Consider the following 22,717-nt stretch of genomic DNA (forward strand, 5'->3'; position numbering starts at 1 on the left):
TGCCTCCACGGCTGCACACAGTGTGTATTGGTCGTGTTCGTGCGAGGGGGCGCATGCTTGTTGCCATGTGGAAAAGGCAGGTCTTGAGGCAGCAAGTACCTCTGCCTCAAGGTAGGGGGCAATATATTGTCAACTTGCAGTTCAATGCCTCAGCAGTACTGATGGCTTTCATATTACCAGAAAGCCATCGATTAAGTGTGGTTGTCAGTAAAAAATACGTTATGGGACAATGTGCTCTATTCGTCAACTTATATATTATGTATTAAGGCTCAAAAGTGATTTGAAAAGTGATGTGCTGTCAAGGGAGGCAAGTGACCAGGTGGCTTAACTATGAGATGGTCCAAAACAATGTAATAAAATAAAATACGTTTTTATATTTCTCTTTTGGTTTATGCTTAATATGTGATTTTTGGTGTGGTTCCTGTATATTTTAATAATTTTCATGGTCAAATCCGCGGAAATTCCATGTTTCCTGATCAAAACAATGCAGGAGATGAGAAGTGAGGCAGACACAGGCGGTGCCTCCACAGCTGCACATAGTGTGTATTGGGCGTGTGTGTGCGAGGGGACGCATGCTTGTTGCCACGTGGAAAAGGCAGGTCTTGAGGCAGCAAGTACCTCTGCCTCAATGTAGGGGGCAATATATTGTCAACTTGCAGTTCAATGCCTCAGCAGTACTGATGGCTTTCATATTACCAGAAAGCCATCGATTAAGTGTGGATGTCGGTAAAAATTGAGTTATGGGACAATGTGCTCTATTCGTCAACTTATATATTATGTATTAAGTCTCAAAAGTGAGTTGAAAAGTGACGTGCTGTCAAGGGAGGCAAGTGACCAGGTGGCTTAACCATGAGATGGTCCAAAACAAAGTAATAAAATAAAATAAGTTTTAATATTTCTCTTTTGGTTCATGCTTTATATGTGATTTTTGGTGTGGTTCCTGTATATTTTGATCATTTTTGTGGAAATTCCAAGTTTCCTGATCAAAACAATGCAGAAGTGAGGCAGACACAGGCGGTGCCTCCACGGCTGCACACAGTGTGTACTGGGCGTGTGCGTGCGAGGGGGCGCATGCTTGTTGCCACGTGGAAAAGGCAGGTCTTGAGGCAGCAAGTACCTCTGCCTCAAGGTAGGGGGCAATATATTGTCAACTTGCAGTTCAATGCCTCAGCAGTACTCTGACTCGCCACACTGGGAGAAGTGGGGGCGCTCAAGCTAGCAGACACAGGTCTCTCCAGCGGAAGCCAGCATTTTTTTATTATTTTTATTTTTTTTAACTGTATTTATAACAAACATGGCATTTTTATTAGAGTAAGCCAGCGTTTGTGGACAAAAATATTGTTTGATTTCTTGGAATGAAATTTAATTAAACGAATGTTTCTGCAAATATGGAGGATTATATACTGTATCCAAGATTAAAAAGTTCTCTAAACTAGACTTTAAGACAAAATAAATGCGATCATACAAAGTACCTTTTTAATGGAGGATAGCTATTGCTGCTTCAGATACAAATACAGAAAGGTAGTAGACACTCACATACTTGATTTATTTTGTTATAAGCAAATGGGACCAAAAAGGATGTCCTTTGTCACCGATTCTGTTCATAACTTTTACGGACAGAATTTCTAGGCGCAGTCAAGGCGTTGAGGGGTTCTGGTTTGGTGACCGCAGGATTAGGTCTCTGCTTTTTGCCAATGATGTGGTCCTGATGGCTTCATCTGACCGGGATCTTCAGCTCTCACTGGATCGGTTCGCAGCCGAGTGTGAAGCGACCGGAATGAGAATCAGCACCTCCAAGTCCGAGTCCGTGGTTCTCGCCCGGAAAAGGGTGGAGTGCCATCTCCGGATTGGGCAGGAGACCCTGCCCCAAGTGGAGGAGTTCAAGTACCTAGGAGTCTTGTTCACGAGTGAGGGAACAGTGGATCGTGAGATCGACAGGCGGATCGGTGCGGCGTCTTCAGTAATGCGGACGTTGTACCGATCCGTTGTGGTGAAGAAGGAGCTGAGCCGGAAGGCAAAGCTCTCAATTTACCGGTCGATCTACGTTCCCATCCTCACCTATGGTCATGAGCTTTGGGTCAAGACTGAAAGGACAAGATCACGGGTACAAGCGGCCGAAATGAGTTTGGGTCTCTCCCTTAGAGATAGGGTGAGAAGCTCTGTCATCCGGGAGGAACTCTAAGTAAAGCCGCTGCTCCTTCACATCGAGAGGAGCCAGATGAGATGAGGTGCACCCGAACGCCTCCCTAGGGAGGTGTTTAGGGCACGTCCAACCAGTAGGAGGCCACGGGGAAGACCCAGGACACGTTGGGAAGACTATGTCCCCCGGGAAGAGCTAGACGAAGCGGCTGGGGAAAGAGAAGTCTGGGTTTCCCTGCTTAGGCTGTTGCCCCCGCGACCCGACCTCGGATAAGCGGAAGAAGATGGATGGATGGGACCAAAAAGTATTTAATAACAACTTTATCAAATAGTTTTTGGACCCATTTATCATATCATAATGTCTTTATGATAACATTTTTATGAAAGCAAATAACTCCCTTTTTTTCCTGTAAGTCTAAGGTGCAACATAAATCAACAATGGCTCGAGCTGCACATATGAATTTAAGTTAAAAATAGTTGAATAATGTCCAAAACATGCAAGACATGTTGGAATGAGATTGCTTGCCCTATCTCATTTACCAGAGCCAAGCCACAACCTTGTAGTTGAGAACAGCTGTTCAGTTTACTTTAGTATTGTTGTTTCGATCTCTTAGGAGAGCCAGATGAATGGAAAGTCAGGTCTGCCCATAACCAAGTGTCTGAGCCAGCTCAGTCTGACAGCACAGGCGCCGGTGTACCCACGCAGCAGCTGTAGCAGCAGTGAGTTGTCTTTGTCGAGTGCGTGCAGCGAACTCTCCAGCGGCTCCTACACCTGGAATGATGGACGCTCCTGTGGGAAAGGGGTAAGTGCTCCAGAAACATTTATATTTTTTTCTTGTTAAGGATGACTTCCATTCTTACGTGTTCTTGTTCTACAGCAGTCATCCCTCACCTGGGAGAAGAGGCTAAGTTTGGGATCATCCGCACCGAGTAACATCAGCGTACCCGCAGAGGAGCAAATTCCCACCAGGCGCAAGGAGACCAACATATTAGAGGGGCTGAGGAAGCTACAGAGGCGAAAGCATAAATCCTCGTCCTCATCCAGAGTCTCCAAGTCGGGCTATAAAGACTGCATGAACTCCAACGAGGGCATTTACTCACTTGGTATCAAAAATAGCAGCAAAGGGGTATCCAAGCCCACCCACGTAGGAAGAGCTTCTGCTTTTGTAGGCAAGAAGTTATTGTACGATTCTGACGACGCAGATGATGAGCTTGCACAATCTGGCCGTGTGGATGACATCCCCACTAAAGACAGCTGGTTCAACTGCACCAGGCTCTCCCACAGCATCTCTGACAGTCTGTGTAGCTGGGAGGGAATACAAGAGAGTGGGGTTGGGGGCGATGGTAGCTCAGGCCTTGAGGCGACAAAGCCTTCCACTGACTTGGACTCGAAAGAGCGTCCTGAGAAACTCATGAGTTTCATCAACAGCTGTCTTTCTGAGAGCGGCCGGCCGTCAGCTTTCACCAGAGTTTCAATGCTGCATGTCACCCCTTCAAACCCGGAGGCTTCCAATTGCTTTTCGGACATGGACGATCTAGAAGAACTAAGCTGTGATTCTAGAGACATGTGGATACCTTTAAGCCAACAAGCTGAGCAAACAGAGAGGATTTCCAGGGATGCCGCCAAACTGCTAATTCCACAGCGCTTGCATAGGGACCAAGCACACACTCAGTCTGCAGATGGGAGACCAGAACCTGTCGGTCTAATTAAAGAACCTAGAAGGGGCAAGAGTATGTCCGAGGAGAGCGTCTTGGCAGAATTTGATTCACAAGGGGAGCCAATTGAACTGAGTCCTCAGAAGCTCGAAACAAGGGCTGCAGTTGGCAAAGTGGTGACTGAATGCAATGGACTAAACCCCCAGGAAAGGCCAACAAGACAGAAACCAGCAAATATAGGAAACTACACAGCTCTTGAGTCACCAGAGAAGCCATCTGAATATGAGGTCAAGACAAGTAAAATATGCAATAGCAAGGTGGGAAACGCAGACCGGGTGTCAATGCAGTCAACGCCACAAAAGAAGCTGATTAAACCACCAGGAAATCGAGCGAATAAAGGACATTCCATCCCTCCTCTTAATGATTCTGCCAGTACCAAGTATGGTGGTTCAAAACTACTCAGTCGTAACAAAACTTCCTCATCCCCAATCAAATTGTCGAAGGGCACCACTACCGATCCCAGTAACGGTGGAAACTCAGGAACTCCTGGTCAGGAAAAAACACCCCCACCTCCAACAACTAAAATGTCCAGGTACATTAAGAGCTCACAGAGCACCAAGGTGGTGAACTCCAAGTTGTCCAACCGAGCCGAATGGAGCAAGGACTCCTGCCCCAGTTCGCCCAAACTCTCAAGGAGACACACAGAGTATGCCGACAATGGTGAACAGCCAACCAGAGATAAACACTGTGAAAGCATCAAAAACAAACTCAGGTCCCCTTCACCGCCCCCTCCTCCTGGTCGCACCACCTCTTTACTGATAAAACCAAATTACGATGGTTCGCCGCAAGCACATAAAACAGTGGGGGCTCAGCCACAAACACCAACCACTGTGAGGGGACCGCCCCCAAGTTACCACACATCTCTTCAACCAAATATGCAAGCTACTCTACCCATTAAAGATAAAGAGTGTCTAGACATGGACGCAGGCTACGGGACTGCACTTGCACCTCAGAAACTGGTTGATGAAGCCAGTCAGCACCTTCAAAAGTCCCCCGCCATGACACCTATTACAGGCACTTCCAAGCAGACCACTGCAAAAGGCTACCTCCCGTCCGCAAACTCAGGATTGGACCTGGATTCCGAAAATGCACCTAAAAGCTTGAAGAATGTCCCCCCTCCCTATAGTGCCCTCAGAAGACCCTCTTTTCCAAGTAAGAGAGGATCCACCCATGAAAATGACCAGCAGTCTGAGGCAAAGCCCTCAATATCAGTTAAGGACGTTCCTCAAGCTAAAACAGAGCTACAATGTGGTAAAAATGTAGTCAGCCCACCAAGCTCGGTTTTGACATCGCCTAACTCAGCAGAAAAGAGCCAAAAGACTCGCATCCCTATGGGTTTTAAAGCTTTTTTAAAATCCCCCTCCAGTCATAAAAATAACCCTTTGTTACCAGGCAAACAAGAAAAAGATCATATCAACTTAGTTTCCAAGGAGAATGTGACTTCAAATGCCTCTAGCCTGCATGACGGCTTTCAGCCTGTGTCTAGAACTGATTCCCCACCCAAGAAGTCTCTCACAGAGGGGAAAAGTGAAGTCCGCTCTGGGTCACCAGAAGAAGAAATAAATCCCACTTTGCCACTAGAGAAGGAGGATGTCAGCGATAAAGGGAAAAGGAACAGTCAACTTTTTTCAAGGTCCATATCTATCGCCACGAAACCCCATCTCAAGCCAGCCTTGGGAATGAACGGGGCCAAAGCCCGAAGCCAGAGTTTCAGCACCAACTGCGCCGAAAAGCCACATATTAATGTTCTGGAGGGAAAACCCAGAACTCATATCATCACCAACTCAGCAGAAAGGGGGAACTCTCTTTCTAGACAGACTTCCTTGGAGGTACCCAGTGTTGTTGGGCAAACGGAAAGTCCAGTCCATTCTCCCAGGACTAGACTCAGCTATTATGCGGGTATGACTGTGGTCAACAATCAAAATGGACTATCTGAGAAAAATCTTAAATTAAACTCCAAAGTTGAGGGATCCCAGTGCATTTTGAAGGGGGGAGATGTTATCTCACCCTCTCACATGAGTGAAAAGACGGGTCTGAATAACCAAGCTTTAAACATCAGCAATCCGGGGAAAGTCACCTCACAGTTTCAGTCTTATATCCGAGAAAACCGTGTTCGAGAGACAGGGGGCACAGCGAGTAGCCCTAATGAGCCAGAATTAGCTCGAAATAGCTTGGAGGTCAAAACCCGGACGGACTCACCAAACAAACCCTCGGATATTGAGGAGAAAAAAATCAGTCCATCGGCCTGCACTATAGAAGAGAAGGTCATGCTGGGAATCGAAGAAAATTTGCAAAAATGTCAAGAACAACAGAAAGTTGCTGCCAGTGAGGCTAAACAAAAGACGGGCCCTTCCCTGGCAAACTGGTTTGGATTCCGGAAGAGCAAACTTCCAGCGATGACCGGAAAGAAAGCAGAGTCGCCCAAAGGAAAGGAGGAGAAGAAAGAGCTAAAGATTGGATTGGTCCTCGGTGGCAAACAGACTAGGCTGGACAAGAAGAAGGAGAAGAAGAAAAGTGACAGTCTGGAGGCTCAGAACGAGTCCGAGGTGAACAATAAGCTGAGCTCCATCATGGACCACTGCAACAATCAAATGGGGCAGATCGCCTCGCAGATCCAGTGCACAACATCGTTCATCGGCAAAGACCAGTTTGTGAAGGAGATTCTTGGCAGGTGCGTAAAGTTCTTCACAACGATATTAAAAAATGTAGTGGTGCCTCAGGACAGCAGTTTGATCGATCTTTTTCAAATGAAAAGCACATTTTAAATAATACATATTGTATAAAAACAATACAACAAAATGGTATAATAGTTGAACAAACCCCGTTTCCATATTAGTTGGGAAATTGTGTTAGATGTAAATATAAACGGAATACAAAGATTTGCAAATCCTTTTCAACCCATATTCAATTGAATGCACTACAAAGACGAGATATTTGATGTTCAAACTCATAAACTTTGTTTTATTTTGCAAATAATAAATAACTTCGAATTTTATGGCTGCAACACTTGACAAAGTAGTTGGGAAAGGGCATGTTCACCACTGTGTTACATCACCTTTTCTTTCAACAACACTCAATAAACGTTTGGGAACTGAGGAATCTAATTGTAGAAGCTTTGAAAGTGGAATTATTTCCCATTCTTGTTTTATGTAGAGCTTCAGTCCTTCAACAGTCCGGGGTCTCCGCTGTCTTATTTTACGCTTCATAATGCGCCACACATTTTGGATGGGAGACAGGTCTGGACTGCAGGCGGGCCAGGAAAGTATCCGCACTCTTTTTATACGAAGCCACGCTGTTCTCACATGTGCTGAATGTGGCTTGGCATTGTCTTGCTGAAATAAGCAGGGGCGTCCATGAAAAAGACGGCGTTTAGATGGCAGCATATGTTGTTCCAAAACCTGTATGTACCTTTCAGCATTAATGGTGCCTTCACAGTTACCCATGCCTTGGGCACTAATGCACCCCCATACCATCACAGATGCTGGCTTGTGAACTTTGCGCCTACCACAGTCTGGGTGGTTCGCTTCCCCTTTGGTCCGGATGACACAATGTCGAATATTTCCAAAAAACAATTTGAAATGTGTACTTGTCAGACCACAGAACACTTTTCCACTTTGCATCAGTCCATCTTAGATGATCTCGGGCCCAGAGAAGCCGGAGGCGTTTATGGATGTTGTTGATAAATGGCTTTTCCTTTGCATAGTAGAGCTTTAACTGGCACTTACAGATGTAGCCACCAACTGTATTTAGTGACAGTGGTTTTCCGAAGTGTACCTGAGCCCATGTGGTGATATCCTTTAGAGATGAATGTCAGTTTTTGATACAGTGCCGTCTGAGGGATCGAAGGTCACCGTCATTCAATGTTTGTTTCTGGCCATGCCGCTTACGTGGAGTGATTTCTCCACATTCTCTGAACCTTTTGATAATATTATGGACCGTAGATGTTGAAATCCCGAAATTTCTTGCAATTGCACTTTGAGAAACGTTGTTCTTAAACTGTTTGACTATTTGCTCACGCAGTTGTGGACAAAGGGGTGTACCTCACCCCATCCTTTCTTGTGAAAGACTGAGCATTTTTTGGGAAGCTTTATTTTTTTAACCCAATAAAGGCACCCACCTGTTCCCAATTAGCCTGCACACCTGTGGGATGTTCCAAATAAGTGTTTGATGAGCATTCCTCAACTTTATCAGTATTAATTGGCAACTTTCCCAACTTATTTGTCACGTGTTGCTGGCATCAAATTCTTAATGATTATTTGCACACAAAACAAAGTTTATCAGTTTGAACATCAAATATGTTGTCTTTGTAGCATATTCAACTGAATATGGGTTGAAAAGGATTTGTAAATCTTTGTATTCCGTTTATATTTACATCTAACACAATTTCCCAACTCATATGGAAACGGGGTTTGTAGTAAGTAATGCAATAATAACAGACGGCGTTTAACCTGGTGGGTTGACTTCTCCTTCAAGCGGTTTCTCCGTCAAATAAACTATCAGCAGCTTATTATATTTCCATGGGTTAATGGCCGTCATTTACATATTATTTCCATTGTCCTTGGCCGGCGTTATCAACTCCTTTTGCTTCGGTTCGGTGCAGCGGTGCGACGCTCGAACAGCTTCATCAAGTTGGCTACACACTCTGTCATGTGTTTGATCATCCGCTTCGTCTTCTCAGCGGCGTCCTTCACAACTCATGGTTGGGAGAAAAAAAAAGAGAAAAAGAAGTAATGTCCATCTCTAGCTATAAACTATTGCGAGCGAGTAAGACCAAATGTCTCGGGGTTCACTGCACTGCAAAAACTGAAATCTAAGTAAGATGAAATATCTCAAATAACGGTGATATTTGCTTATTTTCTGTCTGATAAGATAATTCTTCTCACTAAGCAGATTTTATGTTAGTCTTTTACTTGTTTTAAGTGTTTAGGTCCTAAATGATCTCAGTAAGATACTACAGCTTGTTTCCGACATTTTATGACCTATTTTGAGTAAAATATGCTTGAAACTATTTTTGTCCAAGTGTCCAAAACACAGAAAGCAATGGTGCACAGGAAAGTGGGGAAGAAGAGGGGGAAAAGGCGGCCAAAATGTTCAAAAGTCCCAATTGTGTCCAAAATACCTCCCCGGGGTTCCAGTCCCACGAGTCCCGCCGCCGGCCACACAAGTCCTGGGATACAAAAAATGTCCAAAACGCACCCAGCAAAATCCCACGGGAAGTAGGGGGGGAAAATGAGAAAAGTCGGCAAAAGTCCCCCAACATGTTCAAAATACCTACCCAGGTTCGAGTCCCAACCTTGTTCGAGTGTGCACTCTTTTGAACATTTTCCCCGACTTTTCTCACTTTTCTCCCCACCTTCCCGTGGGACTTTGCTGGGCGCGTTTTGGACATTTTAGGCATCCCGGCAGGAGACGGAACTTGTGGGACTCGAACCTGTGTAGGTATTTTGAACATTTTTGGGACTTTTGCTGACTTTTCCAGCTTTCATCCCCTCTCCCCATGGGACTCGGCTGGGTGTGTTATGAACATTTAGGGCATCCCGGGACTTGCGCGGCCATACATAAGATTTTATGTTAGAGTGTTTTACGTGTTTTAAGTGTTTAGGTCCTAAATGATCTCAGTAAGATATTACAGCTTGTTTCCGACATTTTATGACCTATTTTGAGTAAAATATGCTTGAAACTATTTTTGTCCAAGTGTCCAAAACACAGCCAGCAATGGTGCACAGGAAAGTGGGGAAGAAGAGGGGGAAAAGGCGGCCAAAATGTTCAAAAGTCCCAATTGTGTCCAAAATACCTCCCCGGGGTTCCAGTCCCACGAGTCCCGCCGAGTCCTGGGATACAAAAAATGTCCAAAACGCACCCAGCAAAATCCCACGGGAAATAAGGGGGGAAAAATAAGAAAAGTCGGCAAAAGTCCCCCAACATTTTCTAAATACCTACCCAGGTTCGAGTCCCAACCTTGTTCGAGTGTGCACTCTTTTGAACATTTCCCCGACTTTTCTCACTTTTCTCCCCACCTTCCCGTGGGACTTTGCTGGGCGCGTTTTTGGACATTTTAGGCATCCCGGCAGGCGACGGAACTTGTGGGACTCGAACCTGTGTAGGTATTTTGAAAATGTTTGGGACTTTTGCTGACTTTTCCAGCTTTCATCCCCTCTCCCCATGGGACTCGGCTGGGTGTGTTATGAACATTTAGGGCATCCCGGGACTTGCGCGGCCATACATAAGATTTTATGTTAGAGTGTTTTACTTGTTTTAAGTGTTTAGCTCCTAAATGATCTCAGTAAGATACTACAGCTTGTTTCCGACATTTTATGACCTTTTTTGAGTAAAATATGCTTGAAACTATTTTTGTCCAAGTGTCCAAAACGCACCCAGCAAAATCCCAAGGGAAGTAGGGGGGGAAAAATGAGAAAAGTCGGCAAAAGTCCCCCAAAATGTTCTAAATACCTACCCAGGTTCGAGTCCCAACCTTGTTCGAGTGTGCACTCTTTTGAACATTTTCCCCGACTTTTCTCACTTTTCGCCCCACCTTCCCGTGGGACTTTGCTGGGCGCGTTTTGGACATTTTAGACATCCCGGCAGGCGACGGAACTTGTGGGACTCGAACCTGTGTAGGTATTTTGAACATTTTTGGGACTTTTGCTGACTTTTCCAACTTTCATCGCCTCTCCCCATGGGACTTTGCTGGGTGTGTTATGAACATTTAGGGCATCCCGGGACTTGCGCGGCCATACATAAGATTTTATGTTAGAGTGTTTTACGTGTTTTAAGTGTTTAGTTCCTAAACGATCTCAGTAAGATACTACAGCTTGTAGCTGAGATTTGATGACTTATTTTGAGTAAAACATGCTTGAAGCGAGAATTGCAAATGTTGCAAAGCTGTGTCATCAACACTCACAAGTATAAAAGTACTTTTTGAAGTAAGAATTTCTTATTTCAAGAATGTAAAACAAAATCATGACTTTGACACAATTGTTTCTCATATTAAAACAGATGTCAGCCAAATAGACTTTGCCGGTTTTTTTTCAATGAAACAATAGAAAATACGTACTCGTATACTGTAGTAGTACACTTGTTATTAGTGAGAATATACTTATTTTGAGGTATTTTGGGGTTCATTGAAGTTAGCTAATTTTACGTGTTTTGGAAAGTCTTGACAAGCCAAATTTTCTTGTTCTATTGGCAGATAATTTTGCTTAGTTCAAGTAAAATACCCCTCATTTTTGTATTTTTTTTCTTGTTTTTGAACACTGACTTTTTGCAGTGTGGGACAGTCAGAATAACAACTAGCTCGTAACCCGGATTTTTGCTGGCATCTTAAAGTGCAACAATTAGCCGAGAGACAGCTGGTATCCCCAAAAGCTGGGGTACTCGTATCCTGAGGTATTACTCTACCCTTACCTTTTTGCTAAGGACGTCCTGTCACTGTCGGTAGCTCACCTTCTCTCTCAACCCAACGTTCATTCAGACGAGGGTTGTACGGTATACCAATATTAGTATAGTACCGCGATATTAATTAACTCTGTCAGGCAGACGAGCATGTTCGGCAGTGCACAATCACGGAGTACTTACAAGCAGACAATGTGTGTAAACAACATACTTGCCAACCCTCCCGAATTTTCCGTGAGAAATTCAGCGCCTCTCCCGAAAACCTCCCGGGACAAATTTTCTCCCGAGCATCTCCCGAAATGAAGGCGGAGCTGGAGGCCACGCCCCCTCCAGCTCCATGCGGACCTGAGTGAGGACAGCCTGTTTTCACGTCCGCTTTCCCACAATATAAACAGCGTGTCCGCCCAATGACGTTATAACTGTAGAATGATCGAGGGCGAGTTCTTGGTTTCCTATGTGGGTTTATTGTTAAGCAGTTTCATTAACGTCCTCCCAGCGCGGTAACAACACACAACAACAGCAGTCATGTTTTCATCTGCTGTAAACAGCAATGTTGTGACACTTTTAAACAGGACAATACGGCCATCTACTGCAGTGGTCCCCAACCTTTTAGTATCCGAGGACCGGTCAACGCTTAATGATTTGTCCCGCGGCCCGGGTGGAGGGGTGGGGTGGGGGTGGGGGAGTATCCTTTTTTAAATGTTTTTATTTTTTTTCTTTGTCATGGAAAAGGGACGTTTTTGTCATGAAAAGGGAGGTTTTTGTGGTTGGTGCACTAATTGTAAGTGTATATTGTGTTTTTTATGTTGATGTAATAAAAATAAAAAAAAAATCATTTTTTTTTTATTTATTTTTTTTTTTTAATAAAAATTAATTAAAAAAAGTTTTCTGCAGCCCGGTACCAATCGGGCCACGGCCCGGTGGTTGGGGACCACTGATCTACTCTACATGCATATGGTTAGAAAAATAGTGACGGAGAATAGAATAAAGATGGACCATTCAACCCTTAACTCAACAATGAGTAGATGTGAATTAGTGAATTATATTTATATAGCGCTTTTCTCAAGTGACTCAAAGCGCTTTACATAGTGAAACCCAATATCTAAGTTACATTTTAAAACCAGTGTGGGTGTCACTGGGAGCAGGTGGGTAAAGTGTCTTGCCCAAGGACACAACGGCAGTGAATAGGATAGCGGAAGCGGGAATCGAACCTGCAACCCTCAAGTTGAGTGTGAGTGATGAGTGTTATGTGTGTGTATATGTGTAAATAAATGAACACTGAAATTCAAGTAATTATTTTATGTATATATATATATATATGTATATGTATATATATATATATATATATATATATATATACATATACATACTTGACTTGGTGAATTCTAGCTGTAAATATGCTCCTCCCCTCTTAACCACGCCCCCCACCCCACACTTCTTGAAATCTGAGGTCTCAATGTTGGCAAGTATGAGGTAGAACATGTTAAAAGAGAAAGTAAGCAGATATATACAATAAATGAACAAGTAGATTAATAATTCATTTTCTACCACTTACAAAATATTAGAATGTAAAATAACACAATATGTTACTGAATATGTCAGCAAATTATATTAGGAGCCTTTGTTTGTTTACTTACTACTATAGCGGTATAGCTCGGTTGGTAGAGTGGCCATGCCAGCAACTTGAGGGTTGCAGGTTCAATTCCCGCTTCCGCCATCCTAGTCACTGCCGTTGTGTCCTTGGGCAAGACCCTTTACCCACCTGCTCCCAGTGCCACCCACACTGGTTTGAATGTAACTTAGATATTGGGTTTCACTATGTAAAGCTCTTTGAGTCACTAGAGAAAAGGGCTATATAAATAAAATTCACTTCACTTCACTACTATTTAAGGACACACTTGCAATAATAAACATATGTCTAATGTACCCTAATATTTTTTTTCTAAAATAAAGCCAATAATGCAATTTTTTGTGGTCCCCCTTTATTTAGAAAAGTACCAAAATATATTTTGGTACCGGTAGCAAAATATTGGTATCGGGTCAAGACTAATTCAGACATAAGCAACCATGTTGCCGTCATGTGCAGAATGTATGTGAGATAAATATCCCCAAAAAGCAGATGTACTACAATTCTAAATCCAATTGGGCATTTTTTTGTTTCGCATCTGTTGGTGTTTTGTTTTTGTGTTAAATAGCGATGCAATGCTGTCTCCTCACAGGGCGGTGGGGATGGGCAACTCTGTGGTTGCCTCTCCGACAGGGATCACCACACCCAGAAAACTTACGGAGATGAAGAGCAACATGAAGATCTGTCCGGACTCGGCTGTAAGTTGAGTTCATTCTCCCCGGCAATTCCATTATAGCTGCTGAGGCACTGACGTAATCACAATCAGATTTACAAATATACAGTATGAGCTCTGCGCAGATTATTTGCCATTTGATTGGCGGCAGTTTACGGGTTGTGTTCAACCCTTGTATTATGTTGGAACAAATGACATTGATTATGTTGCGGGTCATTTTGACCAGTACTGTGTAAATGTTCTCAAAACAGTCAAGAAAACAGGTTAAACCAATAACAATTTTATTTTAGGTTATATAAACATTTAGAAAAGTGACATATAATACACTTTTTATTCGAATTGTATTATGTTAAGGGTCAATTTGACCCATTTCAGTTTTTGTGTTGATCAAAGTACTGGGTATCCTTTCTTTTTCTTGCTGAAATCTGGTGACTTTTCCTCATCTAGGGTCATGAACTGGTGTGAAAATTTGGACACTTTGTTGTGTAGTGGAATGTTTGTGCAGAGTTTGTATAAAAAGATGATGTTGCGAGTCATTTTGACCCAGGCGCTTTAATGTGGGTAAATAGCTGTTCAGATCCAAAAATAAACATGTCTCCTTGATGTATTTTTTACTTTGATGTACAATTGTTTGTATTTTGATTGTCTCTGAGACCCAGAGCCAGGTGTTTGAAGAGAGGGAACTTTCTCACACTTGCCCTTGTCTCCTCAGATGTCATCCTTCTGGAGCTCATTTTTGGTGAGTTTGTCAAAGAGATGACATGAGAACAGTGACAAGGACAAGTGTGAGAAAGTTCCCTCTCTTCACACACCTGGCTCTGGGTCTCAGAGGCAATCAAAATACAAACAATTGTACATCAAAGTAAAAAGTACATCAAAGAGACTGGTTTATTTTGGCTATTTACCTACATTAAAGTGTCTGGGTCAAAATGACCCGCAACATCATCTTTGTATACAAACTATACAAGACATTCCACTACACAACAAAGTGTCCAGATTTTACACACCAGTTCATGACCCTCAATGAGGAAAAGTCACCAAATTTCAGCAAGAAAAAGAAAGGATAACCAGTACTTTGATAAACACAAAAACTGAAATGGGTCAAATTGACCCTCAACATAATAGAATGGTTAATTTCTGCATTCTTTACACATACAAACTGTCGCCCACAAAATGTGCATTTCAATGAAAACGAAACAGAAATAATGTTATCGCCGTCTTACCTTATAAATGAAGTCCATACGCTGGTCCTTCTGGATAAAAATAGCCGTCAATTTCTGGTAAAAGTCCTCCTTCACTTCTTTCAGTTTTAAAGGGCGACTGAAATGAGATTTTCTTATTTGATATTGGACAGAGTGGTCAAGCGAACATGGTTCCCTACCACATGTCAAACGGCAGGTTTCGGTGAGAAAAATTTGGTAATAAGTCAGCTCTTATGGTAGACATGAGCGGATAGCTTGCGTCGTTAATCGTGCACCAGTCGAAGAGGCAGCTACGGACTCTCTTGCCTCCCCGACCGGCCGCCCCCGAACGTGGGATGCTTCCACAGAGGAGGAGGGGGAAAAAAAGCTTAGCCTGGCCCCAACGGCTGCCTTCCCTTCGCCTCGTCGAGAAACGTGGCTTCCCTCAGAGACACTGGCGGTCACCACACCAGTGGCCACACCCCTCCGACTTTCAGGTACCATATAATCTCACTAAAACACTAGTAACACAATAAGCAGACAAGGGGTTTTCCAGAATTATCCTAGTAAATGTTTTGATTGATTGATTGATACTTTTATTAGTAGATTGCACAGTTCAGTACATATTCTGTACCACTAAATGGTAACACCCGAATAAGTTTTTCAACTTGTTTAAGTCGGGGTCCACGTTAATCAATTCATGGTAAGTGGTATGTGTCTAAAAACATCTGAATCGTTCCCACTGCCCTTGCATTTTATTTTATTTTTTTTTTCTAGTTTTTCACTCTAACTTTCTTCATCCACAAATCTTTCATCCTCGCTCAAATGAATGGGGAAATTGTCGCTTTCTCGGTCCGAATCGCTCTCGCTGCTGGTGGCCGTGATTGTAAACAATGTTCAGATGTGAGGAGCTCCACAACCCGTGATGTCACGCGCACATCGTCTGCTACTTCCGGTACAGGCAAGGCTTTTTTATTAGCGACCAAAAGTTGCAAACTTTATCGTCGATGTTTTCTACTAAATCCTTTCAGCAAAAATATGGCAATATCGCGAAATGATCGAGTATGACACATAGAATGGACCTGCTATCCCCGTTTAAAGAAGAATAGGCCTTTAAGTGAAGTGAAGTGAATTATATTTATATAGCGCTTTTTCTCTAGTGACTCAAAGCGCTTTACATAGTGAAACCCAATATCTAAGTGTGGGTGGCACTGGGAGCAGGTGGGTAAAGTGTCTTGCCCAAGGACACAACGGCAGTGACTAGGATGGCAGAAGCGGGAATCGAACCTGCAACCCTCAAGTTGCTGGCACGGGCACTCTACCAACCGAGCTAAACCGCCCCGTAGTCAATGCAGTCATCCATGTTGAAAGTCGGGGTGCACGAGACGGAAAAAATAAGTCGCCGCGGCCACCGTATGTCTGGGATCATGAGCGCCCCTATCGTGAGGCACGAGAACTGCTTGCCTCACCTCGGACTTTTTTCAAGAATGCGTTCTGACGGCACGGCAGACAGAGAAATTTACCAGGGATTGCAAAAGTTCAGTGATTTTGAAGAAAAAAAAATCCAGATTAAAAACTAACAATTCCAATTATTTTATTGTTCCATATTTTAGTTCTTTGCATGATCACAGGTGAGGCACTGCCTCCCCTGCCTCCCCTGACCGCACATCACTGAATTCCGTGGTTTTGTACTTCAGTCCACGAAAAGTCTGCTTTATCGGCATGATATGACCCTCATTCAAGTTCAAATCTCCTGGACAGGCGTGTGGCTATTAAGTTAAAACTTGACTTACTCTCTCAAAATAACAAAATTTTGTAAGTTAAAATGACCTTCGGACATTTTATTATGTATCATGAGCGAGAAAAAATATTTCTTGAGTGAGCTCGGAAGAAGCAATGTTAAAGGGAGAAGGGCTAAATGGAGACAAAAAGTCAGCACTGCAGAATAACATAGGGAATTTAATCCTGATGTGAGGTTTTGATAGCACTGAGGAGCCCCCTTATCACAGGCACTCAATTTGACAAAGAGGCCATTTAATACCATTCCCCGAGCCTTTCATCAATCCTCTCTCGACAAAACACCGCACCAGAAAGACACTTTATGACCTCTGTGATCTATTTGCACCTAACAGGAAAGCATGGTTTTAAAGAATAACCCAATTATAGACATCAATTGTTTTTAACGCCACTCTAATCTTATCTTTAGTATTATTTGCAGATGATGCGACTGCATTTTGTTCGTGAAGAAACACACACTCAATCTAATACAAATAATAACAGAAGAAATTAACATATTAAGAAGATGGTTTGAAAAAAAACAGACAACCGTATTTCCTTGATTTGCCGCCGGGGCGCTAATTAATTTAAAACCTCTTCTCACTCCGGCACTTACCAAAGGCATGCAGTAAAAGCAAGCACGCGCTAATTATTTTAAAACCTCTTCTCACTCCGGCGCTTACCAAAGGCATGCGGTAAATTTAGACCTGCGCTTAAATACTTGAGTGTGATGTAAGGATACCATCATGAAAAGCACATTTAATAAAAAAAAAAAACATTATTATGGTCTTACCTTTACTTATAAATGAAGTCCATGCGCAGCTCCTTCTGATCAAAAGCATCGATAACTTGTTTATAAAAGTCTTCCTTATTTTTCTTCAGTTTTAAAAGTCTCTCTGTCTCGATCGAGATCTTCTATTATTACCTCCTACAAAAACCTCAATATAGGTCTCACTGAGACCTATATGTCATACACTGACTGCCCCCAACTAAAATCAACAGGAAGTTTGTTATTCCCACTTCAATACAACAACTGCATTACATTCACCATGCACTAGAGTCTCAAAATGGCGGCACCAAGGCGTCCTTATAAAATGCCCAAGCCATGAGACTGATGTATAACACATGTGTATACAACTTTTTCTCTCTGTAATAATCCATCCATCCATCTTCTACCGCTTATCTGGGCTTGGGTCGCGGGGACAGCAGCCAAAGCAGCCAAAGCAGTCCCGTCCATCGCTGCATTATTGTTTTTTGCTACTTTAAGGTGTATATTTTTTTTACATGAGATTTCCAATTAATTTTATCATCTATTATTACTCCCAAAAATGTGTTTTAATTTTACCCGTTCAATGTCTACTACGTCTATTTGTATTTGTGTCGCCAAAGAGCATTGTTTTAGATTTACTGATATTCAAAGATACCGTATTTCCTTGAATTGCCGCCGAGTATATAGTACGCGCCTGCCTAGAATTTCCACCGGGTCAAACTCGTCACGTCACGAGTGACACTTCACCTGTCATCATTTTCTAAATGGAGGAGGCTGATTTCAATCATTTGAAATCGCATACAGAGAAGAAGTTTAAGAGCTATTCAGTTGGATTTAAGGTCCAAGCTATTGAATATGCTAAAAAGAACAGTAAGCAGCTATGTTTTATTAATATACCGTAGCTGCGTGTGTCAAATATGAGTCATTAAATGACTCCTGCCACCTGTTGGTAGAGGGCGCTAGTGATCCTTCTTGCGACTACTCGGCTGCAGAAGAAGTGACAACAAGCAGCAAGACTGAGCAGCATGTGTTTGTTTTTTCCTCTCGCTTGCACTTTTAACATGGAGGATTACATATCTAAAATAAAACTGTTTTCTAAACTGGACTTTCAATGGAAGCAGGAGGTAATAAAGGAAGATCTCCATCGAGACAGAGATTTTTAAAACTGAAGAAAGATAAGGAAGACTTCTATAAACACGTTATCGATGCTTTTGATCAGAAGGAGCTGTGCATGGACTTCATTTATAAGTAAAGAAAAGACCATAATAACGTTTTTTTTCATCAGATGTGCTTTTCATGATGGTATCCTTACATCACACTCAAATGTATAAGCGCAGGCCTAAATTTACCGCATGCCCTTGGTAAATGCCGGAGTGAGAAGAGGTTTTAAAATAATTAGCGCATGCTTGCCTTTACCACATGCCTTTGGTAAACGCCGGAGAAGATGTTTTAAATTAATTAGCGGCTCGGCGGCAATTCAAGGAAATACGGTAAACTGAAACTGAACTAATCGGGCACGTTTTCGTGCGTGTTCAACAAAGTGTGCAAGCTGATGTCCCCGTGTGCTTCCCCCCTTTGTTTAGACCCTCCTCATTAGTCAGAAGATGGACCTCCGGGCTGACAACAAAGAGGTGCACATGGCAGACGCTGCCTGTCAAGACCACATGATGGGTGAGTGCTACCGCTGATGCTAAAGGAGCGTGTCCCTCAAACGTGGCTGCGGACTGGAGTGCATCCGTGTGACATTTGGCAATGTCATTCAGTGTTAGGACGATTACATGCAAGATGTGACGATGGTTTGTTATTATTGCAATGTCTTGCTCACCAGAATGTTTTTTTTTTCACATCCAACCTTAAGATCGCAGTGACTCACTGACTGCATGTTATTAAGTTCTGCAGGAGAAAGTGTTAAAAGGGAACATTATCACCAAACCTATGCAAGCGTCAATATATACCTTGATGTTGCGGAAAAAAGATCATTTATTTTTTTAACCGATTTCCGAACTCTAAATGGGTGAATTTTGGCAAATTAAACGCCTTTCTGTTTATCGGTCTTTTAGCGATGACGTCAGAACGTGACGTCACCGAGGTAACGCACCCGCCATTTTCATTTTCACATTACAAACACCGGGTCTCAGCTCTGTTATTTTCCGTTTTTTCGACTATTTTTTGGAACTTTGGAGACATCATGCCTCGTCGGTGTGTTGTCGGAGGGTGTAACAACACTAACAGGGAGGGATTCAAGTTGCACCACTGGCACGAAGTCTGCCGCCAGACCCCCATTGAATGTACCAGAGTGTCTGCACATTTTAGCGGCGATGCTAAGACAGACATGGCACAGAGATGTATGGATAACCTGCAGATGCATTTGCAACGATTAAGTCAACGAAATCACAAATGTGAGTTTTGTTGATGTTGTTGACTTATGTGCTAATCAGACATATTTGGTCGCGGCATGACTGCCAGCTAATCGATGCTAACATGCTATGCTAATCGATGCTAACATGCTATTTACGCTAGCTGTATGTACATTTGAAACTAGATACCCATATTTAATGCGAAACAAACACTTACCAATCGACGGATTTAAGTTGCTCCAGTGTCACAAGATGCGAAAGTCCTGATCGTTTGGTCCGCACATTTTACCGGCGATGCTAATAAGGCTATGGGCCACTTCATTAGGTACACACACGCTATGGCCGAAATGCGTCAATAGCTATTCGCTCAATAGCTTCAATTTCTTCTTCAATTTCGTTTTCGCTATCTGCCTCCATACTCCGACCATCTGTTTCAATACATGCGTAATCTGTTGAATCGCTTAAGCCGCTGAAATCCGAGTCTGAATCCGAGCTAATGTCGCTATATCTTGCCGTGGTAACCGCCATGTTGTTTGTATTGGCAGCCCTGTATGACGTCACAGGGAAATGGACAGTCGCGTCGCAAGTAGCGAAAATCAAGAACTTTAAAGCTTTTTTTAGGGATATTCCGGGAGGTGTAAAATTTTGAAAAAAAACTTCGAAAAATAAAACAAGCCAGTGGGAACTGATTTTTATTGTTTTTAACCCTTTTGAAACTGTGATAATGTTCCCCTTTAAAGCTGCAACTTTCATGAAACACAATTAGATTGTGTTCAATCCTACAAAAAATCTAACGCGCTGTAGATCAAGTTTATTGTTCTTCGGTCAACAAACAAACAGTTATACATCCGTAAAAAGGAAGAAAAAAAAAATGTTGCAGACCGAAAGGGTTTAGGCTGAAGTTGAAAACGTATTGCGCCTAACCCTATAAGCAATGTCAAGTACAAAATAAATATAAACTTCTAAAAATTGTGAATACCTATTATACACAACATGAACGTAGTTAAATTCCTTTTTTCTTTTTATTAAATCAACATAAAAAACACAAGATACACTTACAATTAGCGCACCGACCCAAAAAAAACGTCCTCCCCCATTTACACTCATTCACACTCCTCCTTTCTGTTATTAATATTCTGGTTCCTACAATATAAAACAATACAGTCTGCAAGGAATACAGTCCGTGTGTGCTGCTGGTCCACTAATAGTACTAACATTTTACAGTTAATTTTACTCATTTTCATTAATTACTAGTTTCTGTGTAACTGTTTTTATATTGTTTTACTTTCTTTTTTATTCAAGAAAATTAATTTTTACACACACACACACACACACACGCACACACACACACCAGGAGGAGGACAGAGTGTAGGTACACCGAACATCAGAGGGTCAAATGTGCGAGAAAATGAGAGCAGACAGTGTTGACAAAAAAACATTGCAACCTTGTGTGGGAACCATAGGTGCAGAAACACGAAAGAAGAATCCCTGTCGGACGCAGAAATAGTCAGAGAAATTTTCCGTGTAACGTTCATATTGTTGTTACTCAGCCAGCGTTTGCGCGTCTGATGGACCCGTTGCATTTTGTGGCTTTTAATGCCTCACAATCAAACACTTTTATGTTAAAATACTGAACAGACGTTTACCTTATCCCAATAAACATCTGTTCAGTATTTGAACATAAAAGTGTTTGATTGTGAGGCATCAAAAGCTACAAAATGCAACGGGTCCATCAGACCCCATAAGGTAAACAGACGTTTACCTTATCCCAATAAACATCTGTTCAGTATTTTAACATAAAATTGTTTAATTGTGATGCATCAAAAGCCACAAAATGCAACGGGTCCATCAGACCCACACACACGCACACGCACACACCAGGAGAAGGACAGAGTGTAGGTACACTGAACATCAGAGGGTCAAATGTGCGAGAAAATGAGAGCAGACAGTGTTGACAAACAACGTTGCAACCTTCTGTGGGAACCGCAGGTGCAGAAACACGAAAGCAGAAAATGGCGGGGATATTTTCCGTGCAACGTTCATGTTGTTGTTACTCGACCAGTAGTTGTGGGTCTGATGGACCCGTTGCATTTTGTGGCTTTTGATGCCTCACAATCAAACATTTTTTATGTTAAAATACTGAACAGATGTTTATTGAGATAAGGTGAACGTCTGTTCAGTATTTTAACATAAAAGTGTTTGGTTGTGAGGCATTAAAAGCCAGAAAATGCAACGGGTCCGTCAGACCCGCAGACACTGGCTGAGTAACAACAATATGAACGTTACACGGAAAATTTTTCGGACTATTTCTGCGTCCCACTGGGATTCTTCTTTTGTGTTTCTGCACCTGAGGTTCCCATACAAGGTTGCAACGTTGTTTGTCAACACTGTCTGCTCTCATTTTCTCGCACATTTGACCCTCTGGTGTTCTGTGTACCTACACTCTGTCCTCCTCCTGTCAAGGCCTGCTGTGTGTCCCAATCCCAATAAACAGACATTTTATATGTAATATAAAATGTGTAGGGCGTGTGGTCAGTAAATATGCATTCTGATATATGTTCTTCACAGGAAATTAGCCGAAGTCAGCAAGTCTCAGTTCGAAAAATCAACTAATTGTATAATTTTTCGTTTAGTAAAAAAGGAAAACGGGTCCCACAGGGATTCTTCTTTTGAGTTTCTGCAACTGCGGTTCCTACACAAGGTTGCAACGTTGTTTGTCAACACTGTCTGCTCTCATTTTATCGCACATTTGACCCTCTGGTGTTCTGTGTACCTCCACTCTGTCCTCCTCCTGTCAAGGCCTGCTGTGTGTCCCAATCCCAATAAACCGACATTTTATTTGTAATAGAAATGTGTAAGGGGGAGGGGGGTCAGTAAATATGTATTCTGATATGTTTTTCACAGGAAATTAGCCAAAGTCAGCGAGTCTCAGTTCGAAAAATCAACTAATTATATCATTTTTCGTTTAATAAAAAAAGAAAACGGGTCCCCCAGACCCGAACACCACACAAAAACCAGGTCCTGTCCAGATTATGTAGATCAAATACTTGGCAGAAAGAGAATAAACTGTACAGAGTGGCAGATCAT

The 22,717-nt window shown here is 42.6% G+C and overlaps 1 protein-coding gene across 8 annotated transcripts in view; it reads left to right on the forward strand.

The window, feature by feature from the left end:
- The window catches only part of LOC133544269 (nck-associated protein 5-like), a 323,916-nt gene that overhangs the window by 270,029 nt on the left and 31,170 nt on the right, over positions 1-22,717 (forward strand). For 7 of the 8 annotated variants that reach the window (XM_061889431.1, XM_061889433.1, XM_061889438.1 and 4 more), the window contains 4 exons: positions 2,754-2,942; positions 3,018-6,526; positions 13,467-13,572; positions 18,857-18,944. In XM_061889431.1, the coding sequence (XP_061745415.1) occupies positions 2,754-2,942; positions 3,018-6,526; positions 13,467-13,572; positions 18,857-18,944 (3,892 nt within the window). The remainder of the gene's footprint in view (positions 1-2,753; positions 2,943-3,017; positions 6,527-13,466; positions 13,573-18,856; positions 18,945-22,717) is intronic. The other variant, XM_061889432.1, reaches the window with a different exon arrangement.

This window comes from Nerophis ophidion, linkage group LG27 (assembly GCF_033978795.1).
Source record: "Nerophis ophidion isolate RoL-2023_Sa linkage group LG27, RoL_Noph_v1.0, whole genome shotgun sequence".
NCBI lineage: Eukaryota > Metazoa > Chordata > Actinopteri > Syngnathiformes > Syngnathidae > Nerophis > Nerophis ophidion.